Genomic DNA, 26,454 nt, shown 5'->3' with positions numbered 1-26,454 from the left:
ACAAAGAAGGTTCCAATATCAGATTTCTAGAGATAGCTACAGTGAAAATGCTCGACCCAAGGTTTAAGAATCTGAAGTGCCTTCCAAAATCTGAGAGGGACGAGGTGTGAAGCACGCTTTTAGAAGTCTTAAAAGAGCAACACTCTGATGCAGAAACTACAGAACCCGAACCACCAAAAAAGAAAATCAACCTGCTGGTGGCATCTGTCTCAGATGATGAAAATGAACATGCGTCCGTCTGCACTGCTTTGGAGTGTTATTGAGCAGCATCCATCATCAGCATGGATGCATGTCCTCTGGAATGGTGGTTGAAGCATGAAGGAACATATGAATCTTTAGTGCATCTGGCATGTAAATACCTTGAGATGACAGCTACAACAATGCTATGCAAATGCTTGTTCTCACTTTCAGGTGACACTGTAAACAAGAAGCAGGCAGCATTATCTCCAGCAAATGTAAAAAAACTTGTTTGTCTGAGCGATTGGCTGAAGTAGTAGTAGAACTGAGTGGACTTGTAGGCCTTAAAGTTTTACACTGTTTTATTTTTGAATGCCTTTTTTTGTACATAATTCTACACTGTAAGTTCAACTTTCATGATAAAGAGATTGTACTACAGTACTTGTATTAGGTGAACTGAAAAATACTATTTTTGTTTTTTACAGTGCAAATATTTGTAATCAAAGACCAATATAAAGTGAGCAAGTACACTTTGTATTCTGTGTTGTAACTGAAATCAATATTTGAAAATGTAGAAAACATCCAAAAATATTTAAATAGTATTCTATTATTAACAGCACAATTAATTGTGCAATTAATTTTTTTAATCACTTCACAGCCCTATTTTTTTTTTATAATGTAGGGAATGGTATTTTGATTTCCACAGTCATTGAACGTATGTGGGTGAGACTAGGCTTGGAAGTCTTTAGCCCAGAAGCTGACAGTTATAAGTGACCAAAGAGAGACTGCATGGAAATTATTCTGCAACTTTAGCCACAGTGAGCACTGCTGCTTCTGCCATGCTGTTGCTGTCAGAGATAATCCTTATACTAGATGGTGAGAAGGATTACTAACCAAGAGAAATTATATACCAGAGCAGAATGGGTACAGCTTTCCTTTACGTGTGCATAATATAAACAGCAGATTGCAGGTGGACAGTGTACATCCTGCTCCCCTTTACAGCCCTAATTCCGTTGCCTTTTACCATTTTGCCAAATGATTAGGTAGGTAAGTACCTCATCGCCATGATATGCCCGTTGGCACAAAAGCAAGCCAGGCAGATGCTGTTACACAGGGTCACCACATCTGCTCGCAGTAGAAAGGACGTTTCTGTGATGTTGTGAACATAGAGGCATGTCTGGGAAGGCAGTGAGAAAACTTTGGCTTGTTTTTCTGAGCAGATGACAGCAAACTGATGATCTCCCATATCCCCGGAGGAGGAAGGAGAATACATGACAAGTTTCCTTTTTCTCATTTTTTCACTGTCATCCATGCTATTTGGGTCCCTCCATACTTCATAGGGTGGATGTATCAATGTTCCCATGCAGTCCAGGCATGAAAAAGTCAGCACTGCTCCCTTCAGCGTCAGAACTGTACCTGTAAAATATAATGCTCTAGCTTTGGTATATGCTGGTCAAAAACTCCAGTGGTCACATCATGGTCTATTTTGCATCCAGGTTTTCCCTTTAGGGCTACAATAGCACATCTTAGCCCTAAGCTAATGAGCTGCATAGCTAATGGTACAAAGTAACCTTTTGCTTCAAACAAAATATTTTTGCAGCCACACAGAGATGGTGAACGAGCAGGCTGCAGTTACTGAAAATGTTTCAGGCAACCTAACAAAAAAAATTAAATAGAAAACAGTAGAATTTAGAGATAGAAATAGCCAATTATGGCATGTATCCACTTCTCTTACCAGTAGGATTGTTCTTTACAGTACAATTTCTAGTGTCTTTCCAGTCAGGTTTTAAGGAAGCAGCTGAGATGCCTCCTATCCTTTCCTTGTCTAATACAGACTACAGTTCCTTACTCCTAAATTTCCTCCCATTATTCCTAGTTAGCTCCTTTAAAACTGCTAAATAAATCCTGTCCCTCTTTAGTGTTTACCCCCATCCAGTATCCCCTGTAACCTGTGCCTGTCACTTAGCCAAGATGTGCTTGGGATCTTTCAATCTTTCCCTGGAAATTACCCCCTTCACCCCCCAATCATTTTGTCATTCTCCTCTACACTCCCTCTGGTTTCTCTGGTAATGACACCTCCAACCTGATCACAACATTCCAGCAGGGGCTGGATCAGAGCTATATGTAGGAGGACTGTCACCTCTCTGCTCAGTGACAAAATGCTTTTGTCTAAGCAGTTCAAAATTATACTGGCCTTGTTTCCCAGCCATATCCACAAACTCACGACTAATTTGCTGCCTACTGCTAGTTCTAGGTCTCCCTGCTTTCTACGTTTTCCCCCCTCTCATTATGTACTTGCAATTATTTTTCCTCACATGTATTAACTTGTATTTTCCAAAACAGAACCTCGTTTTTTGTTCTCTGCCCTTGTTTCTACTCTCATGGCATGTCCTCATCAGTGTCCATAACTGCACTCAATTGACCATCCTCTGTGTCGGTGACCTTGTAATTGTAACCATCATTGTAACTAGGTGTGAAACAAGGGCCTAGTTCATTCTGCAACTACTTTTGCACAAAGCTGAGTTTTTGTCCTGAAAGCTAGACCTCTCCTATGAGTGAGATCTGTCTGAGGGCGTCAGTGCACAGGACTAGAAGGCAGGAACTCCGGAGATCTAATCCTGGCTTTATCATTGTGTCCCTCTTAGCACTGACCAAGTCGCTTATTGTCTGTGCCTGTTGCCTCGTCTGCAGAAGTGGGAGCAGCTCCCTATGTCACAGGGAAGGAATAATCAGTTAAGGTTTTTGAAGACCTTTAGATATGAAAGTAGCTGTTTGTGCTGAAGATACCTTCTACTGCAATTTAGTGACATTTCTGTTGCCACATGATCCATCAAATTCTTGACACGTTCAAACAAATCCCAAATACACTTTCCCATGAGGAAATTATCTATTTTTCCAGTCTGCAAAAAAGGTCTCCTGTTTCCAGGTCCTTACAAGGAATGTGTGCAGCTCGATGTAAGATCTAATCTTCGTGATTAATAAAACAGACTGTCCTACGTCTCTAAATTACAGCTATCACTGCTATGATCCCCTCTTTGTATCTCACTGTGAACTCAGTGTAATGAACTACTGAATGTAATGTAATGAATGTAGGGGTTAATATTCACTACGTGAGAGATTTTGGTCAGAGAAACCAGATAAAAGCAGATATGTAAACCCTCTCCTGCTACTGAGACAGACAAAGAACAGGAAAGCAGACAGAAACTCTTACCACTTGGAGACACCATGACTGGTTCTGTCTGCCTTAACTCCTCAGTAGCAGGCAGATTAAGGGAGATGATTAAGACCATACCAAGGCCTGTTCCAGCCCACAGACAGGGGGAGACAGTAGAGTCATTCTTCCGTGAAAAGGTCTCCATAAAGTACAAAGCTGTAATTGCTTCCTTGGACTCCTTGTCGATGCTGGAGACACTGGAGCTTCGGGAACGGCTGAAGGTGTTTTCCCGGTTTTCTGTATAAATAAGGTAAATACAATCGAGCAGACATGAGCCGGCACGCTAGAGCACGGACCCAAACGTATCTGAAAACCAAATGCCAATGCACTGTTGTACGTGGACATCACAGACTCGTTACAGACTAGTTGAACATTTTGATACTTGCATAGTCTTAACTTCCTGCCGGTGCATAAACAACAGTGAGAATGCTGTCAGACCTCTCCAGACAAATCAGGCTGTTAGAAATAGCTGCTTATTACAGAGAGCTGCATAGACTAACCAGAATTTGCTCCAGTGGGGGCTCAAGGGATCTCTCCTCAACTCATACATTACCAATATATTTAAAACTAAATCATCCACCTTATTACAGGACATGAAGTGAGCGCTCAGTGCCAGCATCACGTCCTGTTGCACATGCCCTTTGCCTTGCACCAAACACTGCTATGGCTATGTTCAGAGTAACCCTCCTTAGTCTGTGATGTTCTTGGCAGCTGTCTGTCTGAGAGGAGACACTGACCCTTGAACTGGCCCCTGTTACAGACAATGTGCAGGGGCAAGGAACATCATTTAAACCTTCTCACCCCCAACATCCCATACAAGGGAGTGAGAAAGTTGCTCTGCCCCTCAACCGACTCCACACCATGGGGTTGGACCATAAACATTTTTTGTGTGTGGTTTCGCGGGGAACTGTGACCAGCAGTTAGAAACAGACACATACACTCTCCCCTCACCAAACTCACTGGGAGTCTCCCAGGGGGAGGGGCCTCTTCCCAACCCTTCCAGGAGAGGAATGGCATCGAGCTTGGTTGGGTGTTGAAGGCTCTGATTCGGGTTATGCTCACTCAGCCTTGTCTATCATCAAACCAGGCAGAATAAGCTGCTCAACACAGACTTGCTATGGGTTCACAGGGTGGGAGCAGAAGGGAGGGAGCTGGGGCTGAGAAGGGACTGGACAATGAAGGATCCGGGAGTGGCATTAGGACACACGGGAGCAGGGGGTGGCTGCAGCAGGAGGAAGGGGTGGGTTCATTTTTGGCCCTTTTTCATTTCCTGGCACACAACGTAGGCAGCTTAGTCTCCCCGACAGCATAGTCTGCTTTGAGCATCACTGCTGCTGATTCCTTTCATCTCTGATGCCTTCCCTGTGCTTCCTGGGCAAGAAGAAATCAGGAACCCAGGCTAGTCTTTGCAAGATAGGCTTGGGCAAGCTCTGCACTCCATCTACACCGAGTCAGGCAGAGCTGGAGCCAGGCTACAACGCAACACTGAAAGTTACAGGTGCTTTTCTGCAACACAGAAGGCTAGAAGCTGAGAGACTTTGGAAGACCAACATTTGGAGCTAGTGGGCCTGAGACTTCACTAAGCGCCTCAGAGTACGTTCAGATACTCACTTGAGTCTAGTTGCTGAGATAACTGGGCAACTATGGATGCCTTCATCAGGTCTATCTCTGCATAGAATGGGGGCCATCACTGTGGCATCTACAGTCCAATGGCCTCCTCCCAAGCCCTTGTTGAGAAGAAGGTTAAATCCTTCTTCATCCCCAGAAGAGGGTGATGTCTCCTCAAAGGAGAAAGTTCAGGAGCCAGCAGAAACGATTAGGGAGTAGAATGCTTCCTGGTGTTGGAGAAGACTTGAACCTGGATAAGAACCTTCCCCATCATTCAGTCTCCCAGAACTAAAACCTGAGTTAAGCTTCACACCACATTTACAGTTCCTGCTCTCCTGAGAAAGCGATAGTTTATGGATTCTAGTCCCACCGGGAACATCTGTTGTGACATTAAACTCCCTTCCCTGTGACTCTGCACAAGTGGCAGAAATTAGCCAGTTGCCAGCACCCACCTGGGAATTACTGGGCAGATGCACATCAAAGTATTGCTATTCGGATCAACATTTGGCGCTGAGAGGATCAGTTTATATTTAAGTTGGAGCTGCAGTTTGCAGAGCCTCTACGCTGAGTGAGGCGGTTGCCTTGCCAAACGTGAGCTCCACAGCACTGCAGGATTTTAGTCTCTCTCACGCTGAAGAGAAATTCATGCCCGGTTCAGTTTCCAAGTTCCACATGCTCCCCAGCCAGGGAGCTCACGTTCAACTCTCCGTGCGGGTGTTAGTGCGGCTGCCTGGCCCTGGCTCAACACTACTGCAGCGACCTGCATAAAAGCGGGGGCTGGGGGGCTGAGCTGTGAGGCTATATGGACCTAATACCTTATGAATGAATGTGCCCCATCCCCTCACAGACCTTGCAGCACTCTAGCCGTGGAGCGTTGGAGGCGGTTCATCAGCACTGCACCAGTTGCTGACCAAAGAGGGCTAGTGAAGGGGCTTTGCAGGTGTCCCAGACCCCGCAACACAGGGCAGCCCGTGACCCCAAACCCCATTTTCCCGACATGGTGCGCAGGCTGTATGTATTTTTCCCTTTAGTAGTTGGTATTAATGACAAGAGCATGGAAAAAGCAAACGGAGTGGTGTTCAAGCTGTGAAAGGTGCTGAAGGGACCAATATGTCTGCTCAGTCTGTGTAGGCGACATGCAGAGTGTTTAAAATATGTGATGTGCCATTTGCATGTGTCACAGGACTTTTTCCTTCCTTTAAATAAGAATAAATGTTCCTTGCTCTTGTGCAGTACAATTAACTAATGCCTTTTAGCAGAACTGACATTAACAGGTATAATTTTTGGGACACCTTTGGGAACATGTCGTGCTGTTTTCCCTTAAATACAATATTCAGATTGAATTTCAAAAGCTCAGCATGACACATCTCTCAAACTTTGGAGTCATGAAAGATTTCTGAACAGAAACACGTAACTTAGGAATGATCAGAGGCACGTCTGTGACCTTCCCAGCCTGCTCTAAAACAAAGTCTAAACCCCACCCCTTCCTGGAATTTAGCTTTATTAACTGATAACGTTCAGTTTAGGTTTCTCTTCAGACCTGCTGCTCCCTCAGGGGTCTCTCACACTGTAGAACCGCTCACTCTCTCTTCAGCGAGCCATCCCCTTTTATCTAAGTGAGGTATAAAAGCACCTGGCTCAGGCTAAGCCTTTCCCAGCAGGATCAATGACTGCTAACAGGGAGATGTATTTCATGCATTAACAGGAGTGTTGTAAGCAAGACATGAGCAGTAATTCTTCCAATTTACTCAGCACTGATAAGGCCTAAAAGGGAGTCTTGTGTCCAGTTCTGGGCACCTTACTTCAGGAAACATGTGAACAAATTGGAAAAAGTCCAGAGAAGAGCAACAAAAATGATTAAAGGTCTAGAAAAATAGGACCTATGAGGGAAGACTGAAAAAATTGGGTTTGTTTAGTCTGGAGAAGAGAAGACTGATGCGGGAACATGATAACAATCTAAAAGGTTGTTATAAAGAGGAGGCTGATAAAGTGATCTCCTTAACCACCAATGCCAGGTCAAGAAGCAATGAGCTTAAACTGTAGCAATCAAGATTTAGGTTGAACATTAGAAAAAACTTCCTGTCAGGTTGGGTGAGCACTGGGACATGTCACCTAGAAAGGCTGAGGAATCTCCGTCACTGTAGGTTTTTAAGAGCAGGTTGGACAAACACCTGTCAGGGATGGTCTAGATAATATTTAGTCCTGCCCTGAGTGCAGGGGACTGGACTAGATGACCTGTCAAGGTCCCTTCCAGTCCTACATTTCTATGATTTCTGTGTAAACACTGCCAACCTCTTACAGCCCCTTAGAGCCAATGCTTATGCATGCACCCTGGTTTTCTCTCTCCCGGACAATCTAACTCTCAAAGCCCCTGCGGTGAAGAGAGGACATGCCCCCTGCAACATCTCATTCTGCATGGTCATGAACCCCTGTGTACACCCTGGAAACCAGGATAGACTGAAAGTTTACCCAGGTTCCCCGCATTTCTCAATGGGGCAGGATAAAACAAGCAAGTTGCCCCCTGTCATAGGAGAATTATAGCCTCTGGGTAGGCCCTGGAGTCCTTGTAGTCATAGGGGACCTGTATGGAATCTAATTCTTTCAGGCACTCGAGTCATATCAAGCCCTCTTACATCTAAGTCTGGGTGTACCATGAGTCAACCTGGCAGGCCACCATTCCTAGAGCCCTGCATGGATACAAAATTTGTATCCGCATCCCTCAAACATGGTCTACACCTATAAAGCGGGTATCTGCAGATTTGCAGGGCTCTAACAATTTGCCCTTCCATTTCTATGGGTCCATATATTACCCACTGGGAGAGCCAGACCCCTGGCCTCTACCAGACCTCATCTCTCTATCGTCAGTACATCCATGACGAACAATGTTTTTGTATATATCGCTGTTCCTTACATGATTCTTGGGGCTGGAGGCTTCCTCCTAAATTCTTGGTGATTGTCCTTTTTTTGTCTGTGGGTTCAGAAAGTCCATATGTCTTCCCAAAATTACAGTGCAATATAACACAATTTTCTTACATGCGCCTTTTCCTAATAAGCAAAACACATAAGTCCCCCCATCAGCCCCCTCTGGCCAACCTTCTGTATTCATTGTCCACCACTGAGTCCCTGAGTCTTTCAATTTTCTCCCCAAGAGTACTCTATAAACTGTACTATGGAACTGAGCTGAAACTGGGGCAGCGTGGCCTTTCTCACATGTAGGCATATATATATATATATATATATATATATATATATTTACCCCTTGTACCTCTACTGTGAAAAAGGAGCTAAAAAGATGTCCCAAGACTCACGCTGAGCAGGAGCCATCAGCTCAAAGGTGACCAGCAGGTCTCAGGGTCACCATCCGGTTTCATGATAGACAGAGAAGGGCTGACGCTCACCGGCAGCCAGACAGTGGCCATGGGTTAATCATTCTGTGGAACATCAGCTCCCAGAGTTGTTGCTACCGTTCTTGTTGGACTCCTTCACAAATTGCCACAAGGCCTGCAGCAGCTGTTGTTCGAGGGCAGCCTGGGCCTGTTGCCACTTCTGCCCTCATGTTCTTCAGTTCAAGTTTGCTTCTCTCCCCGCCCCCATGCCCCTTGTGCAGAATACATCAAAAAAATCTCCCCTGCGTGAGCAGCTGGCTCTAAAACAAAGTCCACACGCTGAGTAGAGTCACACTCACCACCCCCCTTGGGTTTGACAAAAAACAACAAAACCTTCAGCTCCAACCATCTCCACAGGCGTGGCTGCCCCTAGGGCTCCTCCTTCCAGACTGCTCTGCCCACACCTTCACTTCTCTATGTAGAGAGCACTCCTATCTCCCATACACAGAGGACGGTTAACAAGCTACCTGCACCACCTAGTTAGAAGAACTCACTTGACGTTTCCCAGCAGCCTCAGTATCTGCCACCAGGTGGGAATGTTTCAGTCAAACAGTGCCAGCCTGTTCTACAATCCTCCATACAGTTAATGTTATCTTCCACCTTCCCAATTCTTTCTATGGATGTAGTTGCTATTAATGTAAAATACAGCTCAGCAACAAAGATGACAGGCCATGCTGTGTGTATTCTGTATTATATTGCTCTGTACACCAGGTTCTCAAATATCTTCATTGTATGGACCACTTCTTCATAGAGATTGTTCCGTGGACTCCTCTCCTCCCACAGATCATGAGGAGCACTGCCCCTCCCATCTGTGAACACAGAAGAGCAACTAAAAGAACTGATTACCTGGGACAGTACCCTTAAGAAATGGATGTATTCACAGTTCTTTTTAATGAGTTTAATTTTGTTTTTCTGTCTCTATTTTACTCTTAATTTCACTTTTCCTCCAATCTGTTCTGTTCCTCTTTTCAGGCCAATATTACTCTGCTACTCCGTCCCCTCATCCTGTTCTCTTCCTGCACACAGTACCCTGTTGTGTGGTCCTCTCTCCCCCAAACATGCTTTTCTGCCACTAAATTTCCTTGTGTCCTGCACTCACGGCCTGACAATCAGGTCCCCTCCAGCCAGTTCTCCAACGGACATAAACCCCTGATGCCTCATTGTCTTCTCCCCTGAGCAGTCTCCTCTTGCTGATGCCTGGCAGCTCCAGACCCTGGTGGTGGTTCCTGTTTCCTCTTCTCCTCCTAGTAGATGGAGCAATGCTTGCTCTTCCTCCTTGCTTCCAGCTGATTTTATACATCTCCAGGCTCTTCCTTGATATCTGTAGAAGCAGCTGGAAGCCTGGGAGAAGCAACCATCACCTACGAAAAGCCAAATCTCCACAGACCACTTAGCATGTGCTTAATGAACCACAGTTTGGTATGGTATGCTGTATGGTACCTGTTTATCCATTAGATTGCAAGCAACTGTTAGCAGGGGCTCTCTCATTTGAAGCTTACCTACTGCATAGCAGCACTGTACTGTGTACACTGAATGTGCCATCTAAATGACTAGTCATAAATTCTGAGTTTCAGTGAAGGAAGTAGAAAGCCAATCAGGCTACCTCTCCCCACCTAAAAATATCAGTCCTTTCTCCTCAGCGTTCTGCCCTGTATATGGATTGGGTTATTCAGACATGGCTTGACCTACATGAATCAATTGCTGTTTTATAACATTAGTTCTACTCTTCTAATTTTTAGCAATAGTTAGTTTGTGGAGAAACATTTCTGACAAATAAAATCAGCGTCTTGTATCTGACTTCACCTGAACGTGGAACCTCTACCTGTTGCCCGCCTCACTGCGACAGCAAAATACAGGATACTTCAACTAACATGTTAGGGTAAAAATGAAGGCGGTGTTGTCAAGCCTTACCTTTGTCCATCCATGCGTAAGCGGCATAGTGACGCTCGTCGTGTGAGAATGTACTGACTCCATGTAATTGCTGAAGCATTGCCCGTCTGGAAATGTAACCTACTGCCACAAAAATGCATGCATTGCAAAAGGACAAGAACAATTGAGCCAACCATCATCATGACATTTATATGAAAGCAGCCCTGAGCAGTTACAGTCCTAGAGCAGGTTTCTTGCCTGACACAGAGTCCCGCTGCAGTGAGCTGGTGACTTTAAAAGAAAGTTTGATTTATATTTTTCAGGATATTCAAAAGGCAATTCCAATGAAACATTTCCCATGCTTTAATTTATAGAAATAAAACCCAAACTTGCAACCTTTATGGAGCAGTGTTAAAATGAATAATGGTTTCTATTCTCTTTGGCTTAGTGAAAATAACACCACAGTTTCCTCACTTCCCCATGCAGTCTTAAAAAACACAAGAATGCTAATGAAAATGTGTATGCTGCTGACTTACGCACCTAAAGGGAAATAATCTCCTTTCTGTTCTCATTAACTTCTGCAAGGGCTTTGAAAGAGGAATATACCTCTATAAATCATCTCTTCCATGGAGGTGTCGTGATTATGTCAAAATAATGGAATAAACACTAAAGCATAAAATCCTTCATTTTTATAGTCAGGAATTGTGAAAGCAAAAGTATTACTTGAGATGAAGAATGAGAGAAAAATACCAGTGACTAAGATGAACCTTTGCACTGTAACGTATACATTCACCATCAGAGAGCCTTACAATCAACACACTTTGCGTTCATTTATAGATGTTTGTAGTGTGCAGTTTTAAATTAGTGAATCAAGTGTATACTATTGATCTGCTTATAAAGTCTGTCAAAGAATAAAGCCAATGTTCGGTATAAAAATCAGGGCATTTTGGAAGCAAAGTTACACAACTGAGTATGTTTTTAGGCTCCTCATGTAGGCACTTCTGTAAATTCCAAGCACCAAACATCTGATTTCATGGCAGCCAATGCAAATATTCAAATGTTTTTCCTGAGTATTACTAGTTCGTTTGTAGTAACATAAGTCTCTGATGGTCAATATAAACAAACAGTCCTAAAATTAATCTTTAAACATTACTTCACATATGGTATCATCACACAGACAGAGACTGAATCAAATCATTCATGGCAATGCTTCAGCAACACAGAGGGGCAAAAGGATAGGAACTGACACCACAGGGTATTAAAACACTTAAGAATGCTGCACACAGATCTGGATAAAGAAACATCTCTAAACACATTTTACTGGTGCCACGCTAAAGCTACATTGCATGTTAAAGCAATTCACTAGAAAGCAGCAAGAGTTGTTTTAAGCACAAATAAGTACCACTGGAAAATTAACTGGGAATTTATAGTGAGTGCCCTTCTATGAATAGACTCGGACAGTGTCCTTACTTCAGACTTTCAATTGTATTGGTAAGTATGTGAACAATTACTGGTGCAGTATCTCCTAAATCAGAGCAATTTTGTCTACTAATGTAGGGCCAAATCTTGTGAGGTGGTCACCAGGCCCTCACAGACTAGCTGTTCAGTAGTTACTACAGAGATTCTGCACCTTATTCACCACCAGGTTACACAAATTGAATGCTTGTGTAACTCTAGTGAAATCATTAGAGTTTATGGAGATAAAACTGGTGTGAACTGATGGAGAATCAGGCCCTCTCAGAAGATACAGACTGAAGGCAGAACATTTGGATCCTTAGCGTGATATCACCTGTGTGTGGGTAGGTTCAGGCCTGGGTTTTAGGTCAGTCTATTTTAAAAATAACCAGGAACTGGGAAAGCAAAAATCCCACTTGATATGAAGACAGACAGAGCTAAACATTTTCACTGCATGAGCTATGTTCTCCATCAGAAATCCTCACGTATTTAATCTGCAAAGATTCCCACGTTCTACTGTGTGAATCACTTGCCTCTACTTACACAATTGAAGTGTTTTCACATTCAAATTACTATGACTTTGAGCTGAATTTGGATTTCAAACACGCCCAGTGTGTGGGCTGCTGAGATCTGGGCCCATCTTTAATTCAAAGATATCAAACTCTTTAGAGTTTATATAAGAGGCTTAAACTGCTTATCAGAGTCCTAAAATATCCCCTTGTTCTGAAGCACTGTCTATTTATGCACGATGCAATTTATATTTCAGGAATGATTTGTGGTAAGTTTTCCATGTAAAACTGCTTCAGGGCACGGAGAGTATAAAGAGTGCTTCAGAAAACAAATTTACCTGTTCATTTATAGGGGAATCAAAATATCTCATTTTGTTTCTTGAAGCATGCAGCCTAGAGCATTTTAAAATTCAATTTTGGCTCTGATGGGTTCCCTACCTGCATATTTGTTCACAGTAACTATTTTAGGTACAGTAACTTTGAAATGTTTTGCATTTGAAAAACATTTGGAATGGCTATACTTGCATAACATTATCATAAAAAATACAAGCACGTCTAAATAGATTCTCCCCTGTGTGAGCTGTGTGCGTACTACATATTGCTAGAGCACTGTGCAGATACAAAATTTGTATCCACAGTCTATCAGCGATCTGCACACATGGTCTGCGGATATCCGCATCCATGGATGCGGATAGCTGCAGATATACAGCAGATAGCTGCAGATTTGCAGGGCTCTACATATTGTTCCACAAGCCAGGCTAACCGGAGCTATAGAGACACTGGGGATCCTCTAACTGTATGCTTCACAAATTACTTAAGATATTGGGAAACAATTTCTGCCTTGTATAATTAATTGCTAGTAGTGAAACAAATGCAAAATAAAACCCTCAATGCACAGTGCAAAACAACAATCTCAGTATTCAGCTGGGTCTAGAGTGTTTCATGCAATCATCTGATTTTGGGAATGAAATAGACAGTAATTTGTATTAAAATTAAGCAGACATCAAATAACTGTAGGATAATAAATTTCCTTTTATTTTTGTTCACTTTAAAAGTAAGGAAAATGTTATATGTACATGAGCTTTCTACACAGCTAACAAGATAATTTAAAAATCTAACTAGAACCACCACACTGAGAAACTATTCCCAGAACAACAAAACCGCTGTCCCCCAACCCTCCTCTGCTGTTGTTTACTTAAAGCCAATTTAGTAGTATGCTGTCAATATTTGAATCAGGGGCTTCCCCTTTGCCTGTGAATAATCCCAAGGCACCCAAGGGGTACCCATTCATGTACTTTCATAGAGGAGGCAGGAGGGAATGGGAAGAATTTGTTTGTTTTCCCATTTAAAGTAAAAACACGGTCTCATCATATCCATAACCAAGGAAGGATGCAATACTGTCGGGGCAAACTGCACGTTGTTGGAAATGTTTATACTGTATTCCCATTTTTGAACAACATATGGGGTATATAGCACGGTGCTCAAGGTGGGTAGATTGAAATCAAGCACAGGGAGATGAAGGCCTGGTTGGAGGTGCTGGAATAGCCTGCGTGGGACAGTTTTTGACTTTTTTGGTGATAAGTGCTTTGTTCCAAAAGGTACAAAATTTCGCTCTTCAGACGTATTTATCTGACACCCAGGGCTAAGTCACTTCTGACAGGAATGAGCTAGCAGGAGTCAGAGATTGGGATTGAGACCTACAGAGGTACTTAGGTGCCTAAACCCCAGACTTAGGTACCTAAATTCCAGTTTTAGGTACCAATGTCATCAACAAAACTCCCGCTCAGCTGCTGCCTAGCTCAGTAGACGCCCAAACTCACTCAACACCTACGTTTTTGCCTCTGAGCACATGCACTGCTGCCTCTCTCTAGGTGTTGAGAGATGCCCACCTCTCACCTAATCCCCAGAGCAGTCTACAGACTGGTGGAAGACAGGCAGAGGACTGCCTTTCTCACCCATGGGTCCCAATCTGGTCGGTGTTCTCAGAGGCTGCCTACTGGATCACATGCCATTCAAAATCTGGCAGAAGGACTGGTAGTGAAATATTTGTACATTAACAGGGAGTCTAATATCTCAGTTGATGCAGACTCCCACAAATTGGAGACTCCAGTTTCAAGAAGATTGCCCAGTGTCACATGCTTCCAAAGTGCTAACTAAAACACAACAGAATTAACCTCAGATTGAAAAAGAAACACCAGCATTTCTTGCAGTTGTGAGTGGTTTCACAAATATGTTTATGGGCAGAAATTGGTCAAGATGGAGACAGGGCCTAAACTTTTGGAGTCATATAACAGACACTGTGACCCAAAGCAACTGCAGAAAATTATCATGGAATTTCAAAATATTTGTTAAATGTAAAATACAGGGTATGTACGGAGCTTCTTTTAGTGGTCATGCTATCATGAGTGCCTATAAATAATGAAAGGAGGAGATGCAGAAGGAGTTTGGAGCATATCTGATTCAAATACTAGCTAATTCCAAAAGAAAATCTGATAAGCTCAGACAAGAAACACAAAGCAGCTCAAATTTACAAAAACTTGAGTAATTCTAGATTGATGGCCAAAATTAGTTTTATGCTTAAAAACATTTTATTGGGCCTCTAGAAATGTAAATTCATTGTACCTGCCTGTGGTTTCCAAAATGAACCATTTATGAATTGTGTAACTCTCATAACTCTCACTGATGTGTCAATTCAAGTGTACCATGTCAAGCCCTTAAAATGTAGAATTAAAAGGATTATCACAAACAGCACAGAAGCAGAGGCAGATTAAAGCAATCTCTATTTAGCACTGTTAGGGAAGTAAACACACCTCACCTTATTACAATCATCTGTTCAGAGAGTTACAGGTAGAAGGACAAAGACAAGTAACCCTGAAGTAGTTAAAAAAAACCCACCACACAACAGAAAACTAGAACAGAAGAAATACTACAACAAAAATGCCAGTTATTCCACTGCAAGTGGGAGAAAATGTAAGATTTCAAATGCAAAGTGGCTAGCACCTGCCAAAGTTACAGGATACCATCTGCCCCCATGGTCTTTTCATAACCACATGAAGGTTAGGAGGTACAGAAGACAGCTACCCAAAACCAAGGAGGCAGGTCATTTTCTGAAGATATCCAAAATGCTACTGACAGTACTTCTATGCTGATAGAGTTAACAGCCCGGCAGTCAGACAATGGAAAACACCAGGAGCAGCAAATGCAGGTTCTAGGTGGCAGCTCCACCCCATTAGCTAACAGGCCTCTCTAGACAGAACCTTTCAGAGAACAAGAAGTGGCTCTGTGATCAGAAAATCACGAAGGTTCAAAGACAGTAGTTACTGACAAATCTCCAAAGGCATTTCTTAGAGTTGCTTTTAGCCTATTACAGAGGAGACACAGAGACACACACAGTGTATTTTCCACTGCATGCATCCGATGAAGTGAGCTGTAGCTCACGAAAGCTTATGCTCAAATAAATTGGTTAGTCTCTAAGGTGCCACAAGTCCTCCTTTTCTTTTTACACACAGAGTGCTCTCCCATGGCAACCGTACTTTTGTTCTTTAATGTCAGTTTTCTCCTTAATCTAAAGTAAAAAACATTTTGAGACTGAAAGTGCATGTTGTCTCTCTGATACAGAAACAGCACACACACTTGAGCCAGTTCATCCACACAGAGACCAATATTCAGGTTCAGATCTCCCCTGCTCCAAATGGACTTGGGACTGGGATAGCTCTGCAGTACTGTCTCTCAGACTCTGTGAAGGATTCTCTGTACCCTCTGGGATCTGTGCAGGGGAAGGACTCAAGGTAGGCCAGGTGGGAATGCACGTCATCTCCACAGAAGATATGTGAAAAAGTGAATACAACCCCAACCTGTACTGACTTTTTTGTGTGAGCACTACAGAGTTCCCAGGAGTTGCTGCAATCAAAGCATGGAGATGGCTGGAACTCAGAGGTGGAGCAGGGCTAGAGACATTCTGGGCAGGTGGCTCTGGCCTGCCAGAAGATCTACCAAGTTGGCGGCAAACCACATTTTGCTTTATGCAACGAGACAATATGAAAAAATTTATTTACAAAGTGTCCCATCTTGCTGCTTTTCATGAGGGGAAGGGAGAATCTGTGCCCTTGGATTTTTTATAACTGTTGGTACTTAAAGGCACACTGCTAGGTCAAATTTGGACCCAAATTTAGATTTTATCAAAATAAGCTTTTACTAAAATTAGATCAATAGCAACATTTTCTGATGTTTTTGTAACTTCAAAAACAATGTTTAAAAAACAACAAATGTTCTCTTTTAGTGTTTTCATCCCAGACAACGTTCAATCCCAGAAATGAAAAAAGTGTCTACACCCATAAACGGTGAAATGACATCAACAATATAAGTTGTGGAATGTGCATTAGGTTTTAAAAATTCTGCACTTTTCAATAATCCTAGGTGTCATGTATAATATGAGAAAGGAAGTTTGGTTTTATTTAAGACACATGATTTTTAAATTCAAAGAGTCTCAGTAACGGTTAAAAAGATTGAATTAGAAAATTAAGTGCAGCAATGGAATTTGGCTTTGTAATACCAATAGTTTCTGATATAGTGCAAATAAGTAATAGTTTAATTAACACAAGCAGGAAACAGGTTTATCAAAAGTGTGTGAGAGCATGATTATTCAGAATTAATAATAGGCTATTAACAGCCTGCAAGATTCTTCTCATACTTGTCTTGTTAGAACCAGGTATCAAAGGTTCAACTAGCAAGTTTATTATTGCAGCTATGAAAATATCACATTTCTGAAAACTGATAAGCCAAAAGGCACATTGGAAAAACTTGTCAAATTTTAACTGAGAAATTTTAATGTCATGAAGGGTGTATCAGAAATACAGATGTCCAGTAACAGATACTGACAAGGACTATCATCATGTCAAAACTATCAGAGCTATACATTATTCTTTTGGAAAAACAGGCTCTGAAGCTGAAATACTAACCATAAGCAATATTTGAAAAGGCATCCTCTTTTGACTCTATTCTGAGCCAAAAAAGGCTTTAAAAAAACTCTGCTTATGTTTGAAGGGAGTTTTATTTTAAAGCTTTCAAACCAGCTCTTTTTAGTAAGACAAGAAGGCAAGGGAAAGAGATTTTAATGGAATAACCATAAAGATCAAGTCATAGTCACCACTGCTCTGCCACTACAAGATATTTTAATTTTGAGTTGTGTTTTTTTAAAGAATCTGTAAAACCCTGCAATTCTTTATGAAGCTGAAGAGTTTGAAACAGCTAAAGAGGAATAAGAAAGAACAATTCTCTTCCCTCTCTCACATGCCAGTCTACTTAACAGAGAGGTTCATCAAAAATGTTTTTCTAGATAAGGAATCCCTTACCCCATGTCAGTTCCTGTTAAATAAAGTGGCAAGTGTTAGCAAGATATTTTCAAGGTGATAGCTGGGGGGAAAAATACCCTCCTACATAAGTTCACATGAAAAACATCAAAGAAACTGCTGGAAACATACAGACTATTTTTTCATTGTGTTGAAAGGTCATGGTTATTATTGTAATGCAGTGTGGGAAGTACTCGTTGAATTATTGTTTTAACATATTTCATGTGGTTAGTCACAGAACTTAATTATCTTTTTCATCAAATCAATGATCGTATGGGAGAAACAGCAGGAACTAGAAGGAGAAATTAAAACATCAGATACTATTAATGCAATAGGGCTTTCCTTAAAGGCACCAAATTACACAAAAGTAAAAACCACCCAATTTTACCATGGCAGTATATTTATTACTTCTGAAAATTGCTTTAAGTTATTTAGATAGTGATCTGTAAGGACCCATTGATGTTCTACTAAAGCTAATAATAAATAAAATACTACCAAATGTCTCCATTCTGATTTGGAAATATCACGGGCTAGTTTCACAAAAGGATGTAGGTGCCTAACTGCCACTTTAGGCACCTAAATTCCAGAATCAGGTCCCACTGGGATTCACAAAATCCCCACTCAGTTTCCGCCGAGCCATGTAGGTACCTAAACTCGCTTGGCACCTACATTTTTGAAGTAGAAGTTCCCTAAATTTCTGCCTCTGAGCATGTGGACTGTAGCCCCCATACCTGGAGGTTGGCTGCGTAAGCACCAGTGGGATTCACACACTGAGGAAAGATAGGTGCTCCCCAGGGTAACCCATCTACAGGGCCTGATCTGGTAGGTATGCTCAGACTTTACCTACGGGATAGGGTCCCTACAGGCAGCAGCCTGGAGTTAGTTCTCCAGGAGGGGCAGGGCTTAGCACAGACCCCTCAGCTTAGCACATCCTACTGGCTATCTTAGGGAAGGAGTTGCCTACCATACTGGCTTTTGTGAATCCCATTCTAATGTGCCCATCTCTCCCTACTCATTGTATGGGGAACCTAAGTGCCTAACTCAGGCTTTGTAAATCCCAGTGATTTTCTAGGCACCTAAAAGTTTGGTATGATAATGCTCAGTGTCGGAGCGCCAAGGTTCCTTTGTGAATCTAGCCTATTTCTCTTTTTGTGAAGTATCAAGTGAATAAAATCTATATTTTATTCATGTGTGCTCACCACTTCAGAGCACAGGCAGTCAATTCCTCCAAATTACATGTGCTGTTTATTGCAGCATAAATTCCTAAATAGTGGGTGAAAGATTGACATCCAGTTGTGGAAAGCTTAGCAAAGCTTCTTAACGGCTTGGCCAAAGGGAGCCTCTATTTTGATCAATGTCTGAAATGTAATGAGCTCGTCTGGGCACAAAATGTATTCTCAGCATTTTCTTTGCAAAGTCCTTTTTTTTTTTTTTTTTAAAGCTACAACCCTCGCAGGCCTCACATCACTTTTGGCAGTATTTAATACAGAACACTACTGAGATGAATAAATATATGCCAAAACAATGTCTGTGGAAGAATTCTTACATACCAGTCATTTGATGCAGATCAATTACTAAACCAAAACTCAAAAGAGCTAACACAGTAGCAATCTATTAAATGTTTAACCTAGTTGAATGGAAATAACATCCTAGATTTATTTCAAAATAAGGATTCTTATAAAAAGATTCCATCCCATTATTAATATGAGACTATAAAGTACAAGAAGGCTGTTCTTTTTTAGTGTATATATACTCTAAACAACTTGTATGCATGTGTGTATAAACATATCGTATTACATATTAATATAATATACCCTGATCAACTATTCTGCTGTTAACTGTGACAGAGAATAGGCTGTTAAAGTCAATTCAGTGACATTAGCGAGAGCCACAGTACCATTTCACTGACATCACTGATACCTTTAAGTATTCTTTTGTTGACATCCAGGAAAGCTAGAGTACTCTTTCAGTGACAAGAGAAAGCTAAATCATTACGTGTTGAAAGTTTTAAAACTTTTACCATCTCTGTAAAGTGCTTTGAGATCTACAGATGAAAAGTGCTACCTATGAGCTCCATATTAATTATTGTAATATTATATTATAATATTAATAATTATAAGCAATAAGTAACTTGAACAGAACACCCAGGTTAATTCATGAATGAAGTCTGCTGTTATTCATAAGCAGTTTACAATGACTTCATTAGAGCTCTCTAAGTCTATCTTGGTACTGTACTCACTCCCAAACTATCTATTAGTCTGTATTTACATTTGAGCTTATAAAGGGCATATTCTTTGAACAGAGTTATTTTCTTTGACAGGGGACTAGATGATCACACTTTTTCTATGTACTGTGGAGAGACTGTAGTGTGATTTCATTTGGTTTGGTTGTTTTTTTGTTTTTTTTGTTTTGTTTTGTTTTAGAGATAAGGATTTCTGGGTTCCTCCTTCAGCGATTCCACATCATATGAAATTTTTCTCTAAATGTAGTTCCTTTGGAAGTGATCAGTGTTGCCCCTTAAATCAGCTGGATGGAGTTCCTTGCGAAGAATGCAGCTTGCTTTCTCTGCACAGTGTGCTGCGTCCATCAACCTGCCTCCCGCCAGTCCATGAGTTTGGGATTTGCACTCAAATCCCTACTAGGTCACCATTTTGGGATAATACATGCTTCATGAGTTCATTTCCATACTGTCAGGTTCAGTAGATCCTAGAGTGAGCTCTTCTCTCTTGCTGTGATGTGATCTTAAATGGTCATGGAGTATCATAGAATATCAGGATTGGAAGGGACCTCAGGAGGTCATCTAGTCCAACCCTCTGCTCAAAGCAGCACCAATCCCCAAATTTTTTTGCCCCAGATCTCTAAATGGCCCCCTTAAGGATTGCGCTCACAACCCTGGGTTTAGCAGGCCAATGCTCAAACCACTGAGTTATCCCTCCCCATCCCTGGGGAGAAAAGGATCAACAGTGATTCCTCTATTTTATCACATCCTAATGAATAAACTCTGAAGATCTAGCTATCAGAAATACTAACAAAGGGGGCTCTGATGCTCTTTCCATTTCCTGTATGTAGAGGGATCTTTTTGACATCTGGGAACAAAGGTATTTTCTACAGTTTGTATTTAAAAGGTGCATCAACAGGCTCTATGGGTGAGATCATCACTCTCGCACTGTCCCCCTTACAATGGGTAAAAGCGCTGAGGCTGTGTAAAGGGGCTCTAAAAGCTCTCATTCTGACTCTGGGAGAATTACCCTGGTGCAGGTATTGCTGAACACAGGCAAAAGGCCATCTTCCAGTGATCTCCTTGCAAGCCACGGTGTGGAGGGCATACTGGAGGTGATGCTGGGGGCAAAAGGCGCATGTCGTGGGTGGGACTGCCGCACTGCAGAAACTCCAGGGAGTGCTATGGCCCAGAGGGTAGCCCTGGGAAGTGTCGTTACTTTGGCAGATTGGAAATTCTGTGGCAGCCTCATTTAAGTTAAAAATAGCATTTTTAATAAGTTAAATAAGAAAATTAATAAGACTAAAGTAGAAGAGCCCCTGTACTGTTTATTTTGATAGTACATTTTTTTCAGTTGCTGACTGCCAAACCATTTTGTACGGACTACACATTGTTGCGCTGTAGAAGCTGTGGAGGGTGTGGGGGAAGTTGCAGGCTTGGTAGGTGAGGGATAATTGGGAGCGACAGCATCTCACAAGGCACAGGAGGTGTTTTGAGGTTATGGGAAAAGCACATTAGCTGGATGCTTCTGTTAAAATGATGGGCACTGAAATAGTTAGCAATGCTGACATTTAAATGGGCATATTTTAAGTTTCGCACTTAACCCATTGACATGAATGGAACAGTTTACACTCCTCAGAACTGTGGTTTGAATGTGTCTGCACACTCAGGTAGACAACACTGCATGGTTTATACTTAGTTCAAAATTTGGAGGTTGAATTCACAAACGTAAGTGCTCAAAACAAATTGTTTTAAAGAAAGTTTTGATTCTGGACCACAATTCTCCAGCAATGGGTAAATCCCATAGAGAGGGTATTGCAGAATTTACAGCCCTTAATAATATTTAATACCAAAGAATAATACATCATGTGAGCAAAGGTTAAACTCTTAGTCTTATAAATATATTTCTCATTTTTCAGACTATGACTCATGAATAAACAGGGATCAGAATATTTTAAGCTTTTGATGTCACTGGCTGTCAGAATTACTGTACATAAATTCTGATGAACAATCACTTTTCTGGAGCAAAGCTTCCAGGCTCATAAAGAGAATGGGAGGACTGTGAGAGTTTCAGGAAGTTTGGTATACTGCATCTCTAGGTAGCACAAAAGTCAGCAGCAGGCTGGCTGGTTAGTAACAACACTAAAACACAGGGATCATTCTAATTCTAAACAATTAAATGAAGACAGCAGTTTAGAGAAGTGACTAAGACAGGGATCATGCTAAATAGCGTGCAACTAGTTTGCTTTCACATCTTGTGGAAAAGTGAAACTAACACATACCTAATGAAAATGCTCATTGGCACTCACCTTCTGTTGTGACTGGAAGGGAAATCTCCATGCAAGCCGCAGACTGTGCTTTCCTAAATGGGGGCCTCCCAGGCCCTCGGCGATTTGATTTTGTAACATCTGCGTTAGGGAGCCGTTTTCCAGAGCTGCAAGTCTGGGAGGTTGGGCTTGTACAGTGCCCGTTTACATGATCTGCAAAAAGAACGACAAGGTCCAAGGTAAAGAGGCAGCTTCCAATATTCAGAATGCAAGGGAGGTGTAAATGGTGATACTTGAGAATAATTTAAGATGAAACTTCCCAAAGAACTGTACATTTGTTCTGCAAGTACAGTATAGATTTGTGGGAACAACTCACCATTTCCTGAGCAGTGTAAATATTTTATAAATATAAAGAGGTGTGTACAACTGAAACCTTCTGGGCTGAGTCTTCCCTCACATCATGTTTACAATGGTGTAACTCCACTGACTTCACTGATAGGCAAGAGGAAAATCTGACCCACTGTTTCTAGATCGGATGTTACTGTACATGCTAGTTATACATATTGGAGACCCTGAGTCCCTAGGTCTTCTCTTGACCTACATATATGGACACTTAAGTTATGGGCGGTAATGCTTAAGGTCAGCTTTTGTATTGCATCTTATAAACATATACAGCATGATTTTGAAAATCATCCTTTCTTTTTTCTTCCCATAAAAATAAGTGTAACTAATTATGGGTGGAGTTTACTATAACAGCAAATTATTGCAGATAGACATCTAACTGCCAGATATGCAGATGCAGCGCAGCATATGCCTAACTGTCATTCTTTGGGGACATTAAGAAACAGGCCATAGTATCTCCATTCTATTTATACTACATGTATTTATTTTACTGGTGGACTACAGTGTATATCATCTTAAGGTAACATACTCTTTCCCTAACTTACACATGACAGTCTATGTAATAAGTATAGGAGATCAACTGCTGAATGCAATTTTTCTCCTGCGATGTAAGGATCTGTATTCAAATACACAATCTTGAAAGTATTGTGATGGAGGTGCTTAAGTGCAAAAGAACACGGACCATTTAAAAATAAAAACAGAACTGGCAATTCCGGTAGCTGAATTTTACAGTGGAGCACAAGAGCTGAATACATAATTCACAACGAATAACTGACTTGTGAAATCCCACCTTTGTTCCCTATTTGTGAATAAGCAAATTGCAACATTTTAACATGGACATGTTATTTAAAACCAGTCTTGATTTTTTGTGTGTGTGAATGATTCTTGGTCTGCAGATCATTCAGATTTACTATCAGATACACTGTTTACAATTTGCACTGTAATTTATGTAAACAATAAGCAACAAAAATTTAGAACTATGCAAACATGCATGATATTTGTAATTCACAACAATACCAATATGTATCATACCCATATAAGTAGCTTTCCCAGACCTTAAGAAGAGCTCTGTATAAACTGAGAAGCTTGTTTCTTTCACCAAGAGAAGTTGGTTCAATAAAAGATATTACCTCACCCACCTTGTCTCCCATATATGTAACAACAGAGTTGGACCATCTGCCTTTATTTAGAGCTTAGATTATTTATATATAATCAGATCATGCAAAACCATGCTCTCAAGTATCCCTAGCCTGTGTTTGCCAGATGCTGGGAATGGGCTGCAGAGGACAGATCAGTTGATGATTACCTGTTCTGTTCATTCCCTCTGAAGCACCTGGCATTGGCTACTGTCAGAAGACAGGATACTGGGCTATATGGACCCTTGATCTGACCCAGTATGGCCATTCTTATCTCTACATTTTGTACAAAAACCTCACATCCATTACTTCTCTCAGTACCAAAGTTTCACTATATCTAAGAAAATGATAAATTTTAAAATACCAAGATAAGGTTATTTCAATATTATAGAAACATACAAATTTAAAAGAACACTATAAAGGTTGCAAAGTCAAGCACTCAAAAGTTAGGAAGTGACAGAATTAAGATGGTCTGTGCCACCTCAATTCAGCCCCCTAACATACAGTCTTTAATTAACATATGTTAATTGCTGCATACAATTTTTCCCAGAGGACTCCTGCCTCACTCAGTGCACAAGATGTACCATGTTCACTTAGTAAGCAAGCCATCCAATATGTTATTTTCGCCTCATTGTTCAATGTGTGGCCCCAGGCCTTATTTACTGCATACTATTCAAACCCTGATCTGAAGACAGAATTATTAATATCCTCACAGGCTTTTCTGTGTGCTCAACATTATAGAATCGGTGTGCAGCACAAATATTAATTAATTTATTGTCACAATACCCCTGTGAGACAAGGGGGTAGTACTATCCCCATTTTACAGATGGGGAAGCACAGAGAGGTTATGGTCAAAAGTATTCAATAATTTTGGGTGGACTTTGCTTTTTCAGAGTAGAATTATACAGAACTTTATATATTGAAGCATAACTCCCCCGACTTCAGCTGCAGAAGTGAGTGGAGCTGGGTGAAATTTTGTCAGCAAATAGTAAATTCACCAAAAAAGCATTTTCTCTTCCGTCCATTTCCCCCAAACTTGACCACTTCTACCCTGTCCCCTCCAGCCTATCCCTGTCCGAGTCCTGCTTCTTCCCCACATCTGGCTCCTTATCCCAGTCCCACTCTCCACTCCTCAGGCTTCTCATCCCAGTCCCAGTCTCCTTGCTCAGCCAGGCTCAGCTCCTAGCTCCCAGCTGCTGGCCCAGTCTGTATCTCCCCTCTCCCGAAGCACTAGTTCCCAGTCCCAATCTCCCTCCTGCTGCTCCTGATCCAATCTCACTCACTCACCTCCATCCCTGGACTCCTCATCTCAGTATCTTGGCCCAGTCAGCCCTAGTTCTGCGTCACACACCACCTGTCAGATTTGTCTCTCCTCCCATTCGTCCCCGTACTCCACCCCGCACTGCTTCCTAGTCCCACTTTCCTTGTTCAGCCAGCCCCAGGCTCTCCCCTACCTCGTTGGCCAATCTCAGTGTCCCCCCATTTCCTCATTGGCTCCTACTCCCAGTCTTTTCCTCTCTACAGCTCCCAGTCTCAGCCTTCCTGTCCAACTAATCCCAGCCTCCCCTCCCCCGGTTCTCTACCCCAGTCTTCTTGCCCAGCCAAGCCCAGTCTCCCACAGGTCTCAGTCTCATTGCCCAACCAATCCCAGTTTCCCCCCTCCAACTCCCAGTCACAATTACTCTCCCCCAACTTCCAGTCCAAGTCTTCTTATGAGGCTCCTTGTCCCAGTCTATTCCTTTCCTTCCCCTTGGTCTTGCGTTCAAATCAGACGGCTTCCTCCTCCTTCTCACTGTCCGGGAGTCAGCCAGAGGGTCATTGAGAACACAGGAGAGACAGTTTCCTTTCTCTCAGTTCCAGTGCCCAGCCCCATCCCATCCCAGAGCAGCCATTGCAAGGAAAGTCCAGCTTAACCCCTGCAGCCCTGGGCTGGAGCATGCTCAGCTGTTTTGTGAGGATGGTGCATGAGCAGTCCAGTCACACACAGGAGCTGTGACAGGATGGAGCACGCTCAGTGAGGAAAGAATCTTTTATGAATTTAGCTGTTAAACTCTTGCAAGTCTGAGTATGTGCAAACTGCAATTTTTCAAAGAATTATAACTTGGCCAAATTTGGGCAGATTTTCACAGGGCTGGGAAAAGACACAAAGGCCACATCCCTGCGAAAATTCTACTCCAAAGCATGGGGGCTTTAGAGTTTCCCAAATAAAAGGTCTCAATAATTTTTGAACATGGGCAAGACAATATTTTTTTCTCTAGCTTCATTCTTGGAAACAGCTGGACTGTTTTGGCTGAAATTTCCCCTGAAATCCAGCCTGAGGCACTCATCCAGAATGGAAAATTTCAGCCCAAACAGTTAAAGTTTAGCAAAGTTAAAAGCAATTGAAAGCAAGGTCTTATCATGAGAAGTGTTGGACAACCTTAATAGCAGGCAGTGCTACCAGCTCCACCTATAATTATCTAATTAGTTAATAAGACGTTCTACTGTATGGAATATAATTTGACCTGTTTAGTTGAAAGTTGACTACAATGTGGTAAGCCCCAAGTTTTCTTCAAATGATTCTGCTGAAGTTGGAGGTGGGGAAACAAGGGGGTATGAAGTTCTCTGCCACAAAAAAAATCATGGCATTCAGCCCCCAGAATCCACAGATCTTAGAAGATTGCAATCTGTCCTGAGCTCCTAACACAGCTGCATTGTAACACACAGCTGCCACTAGAAACCTCCCTTCGGGGATGGTGTAGGTAACGGGTTGGAACTTCTATAGTGCAGAGTGTGGAAGTTAATGCAGCCTCTACCACTGTTAACTTTTTGATGGATTCCCCACATGCGCGAGGATGATGCACATCCTCTAACCCTTCCTCATGG

At 42.0% G+C, this 26,454-nt stretch overlaps 1 protein-coding gene across 3 annotated transcripts in view; it reads right to left on the bottom strand.

The window, feature by feature from the left end:
• STXBP5L (syntaxin binding protein 5L) overlaps positions 1–26,454 on the bottom strand; it is a 433,225-nt gene that overhangs the window by 8,141 nt on the left and 398,630 nt on the right. For 2 of the 3 annotated variants that reach the window (XM_077807339.1, XM_077807340.1), the window contains 3 exons: positions 22,094–22,264; positions 3,389–3,628; positions 1,233–1,593 (listed from right to left, as the gene is read on the bottom strand). In XM_077807339.1, coding sequence (XP_077663465.1) covers positions 1,233–1,593; positions 3,389–3,628; positions 22,094–22,264 — 772 coding nt within the window. The remainder of the gene's footprint in view (positions 1–1,232; positions 1,594–3,388; positions 3,629–22,093; positions 22,265–26,454) is intronic. The other variant, XM_077807341.1, reaches the window with a different exon arrangement.

This window comes from Eretmochelys imbricata, chromosome 1 (assembly GCF_965152235.1).
Source record: "Eretmochelys imbricata isolate rEreImb1 chromosome 1, rEreImb1.hap1, whole genome shotgun sequence".
NCBI lineage: Eukaryota > Metazoa > Chordata > Testudines > Cheloniidae > Eretmochelys > Eretmochelys imbricata.
Note: the sequence above shows the minus strand (reverse complement) of the source record. Positions and strands in the feature narration are given on the sequence as shown.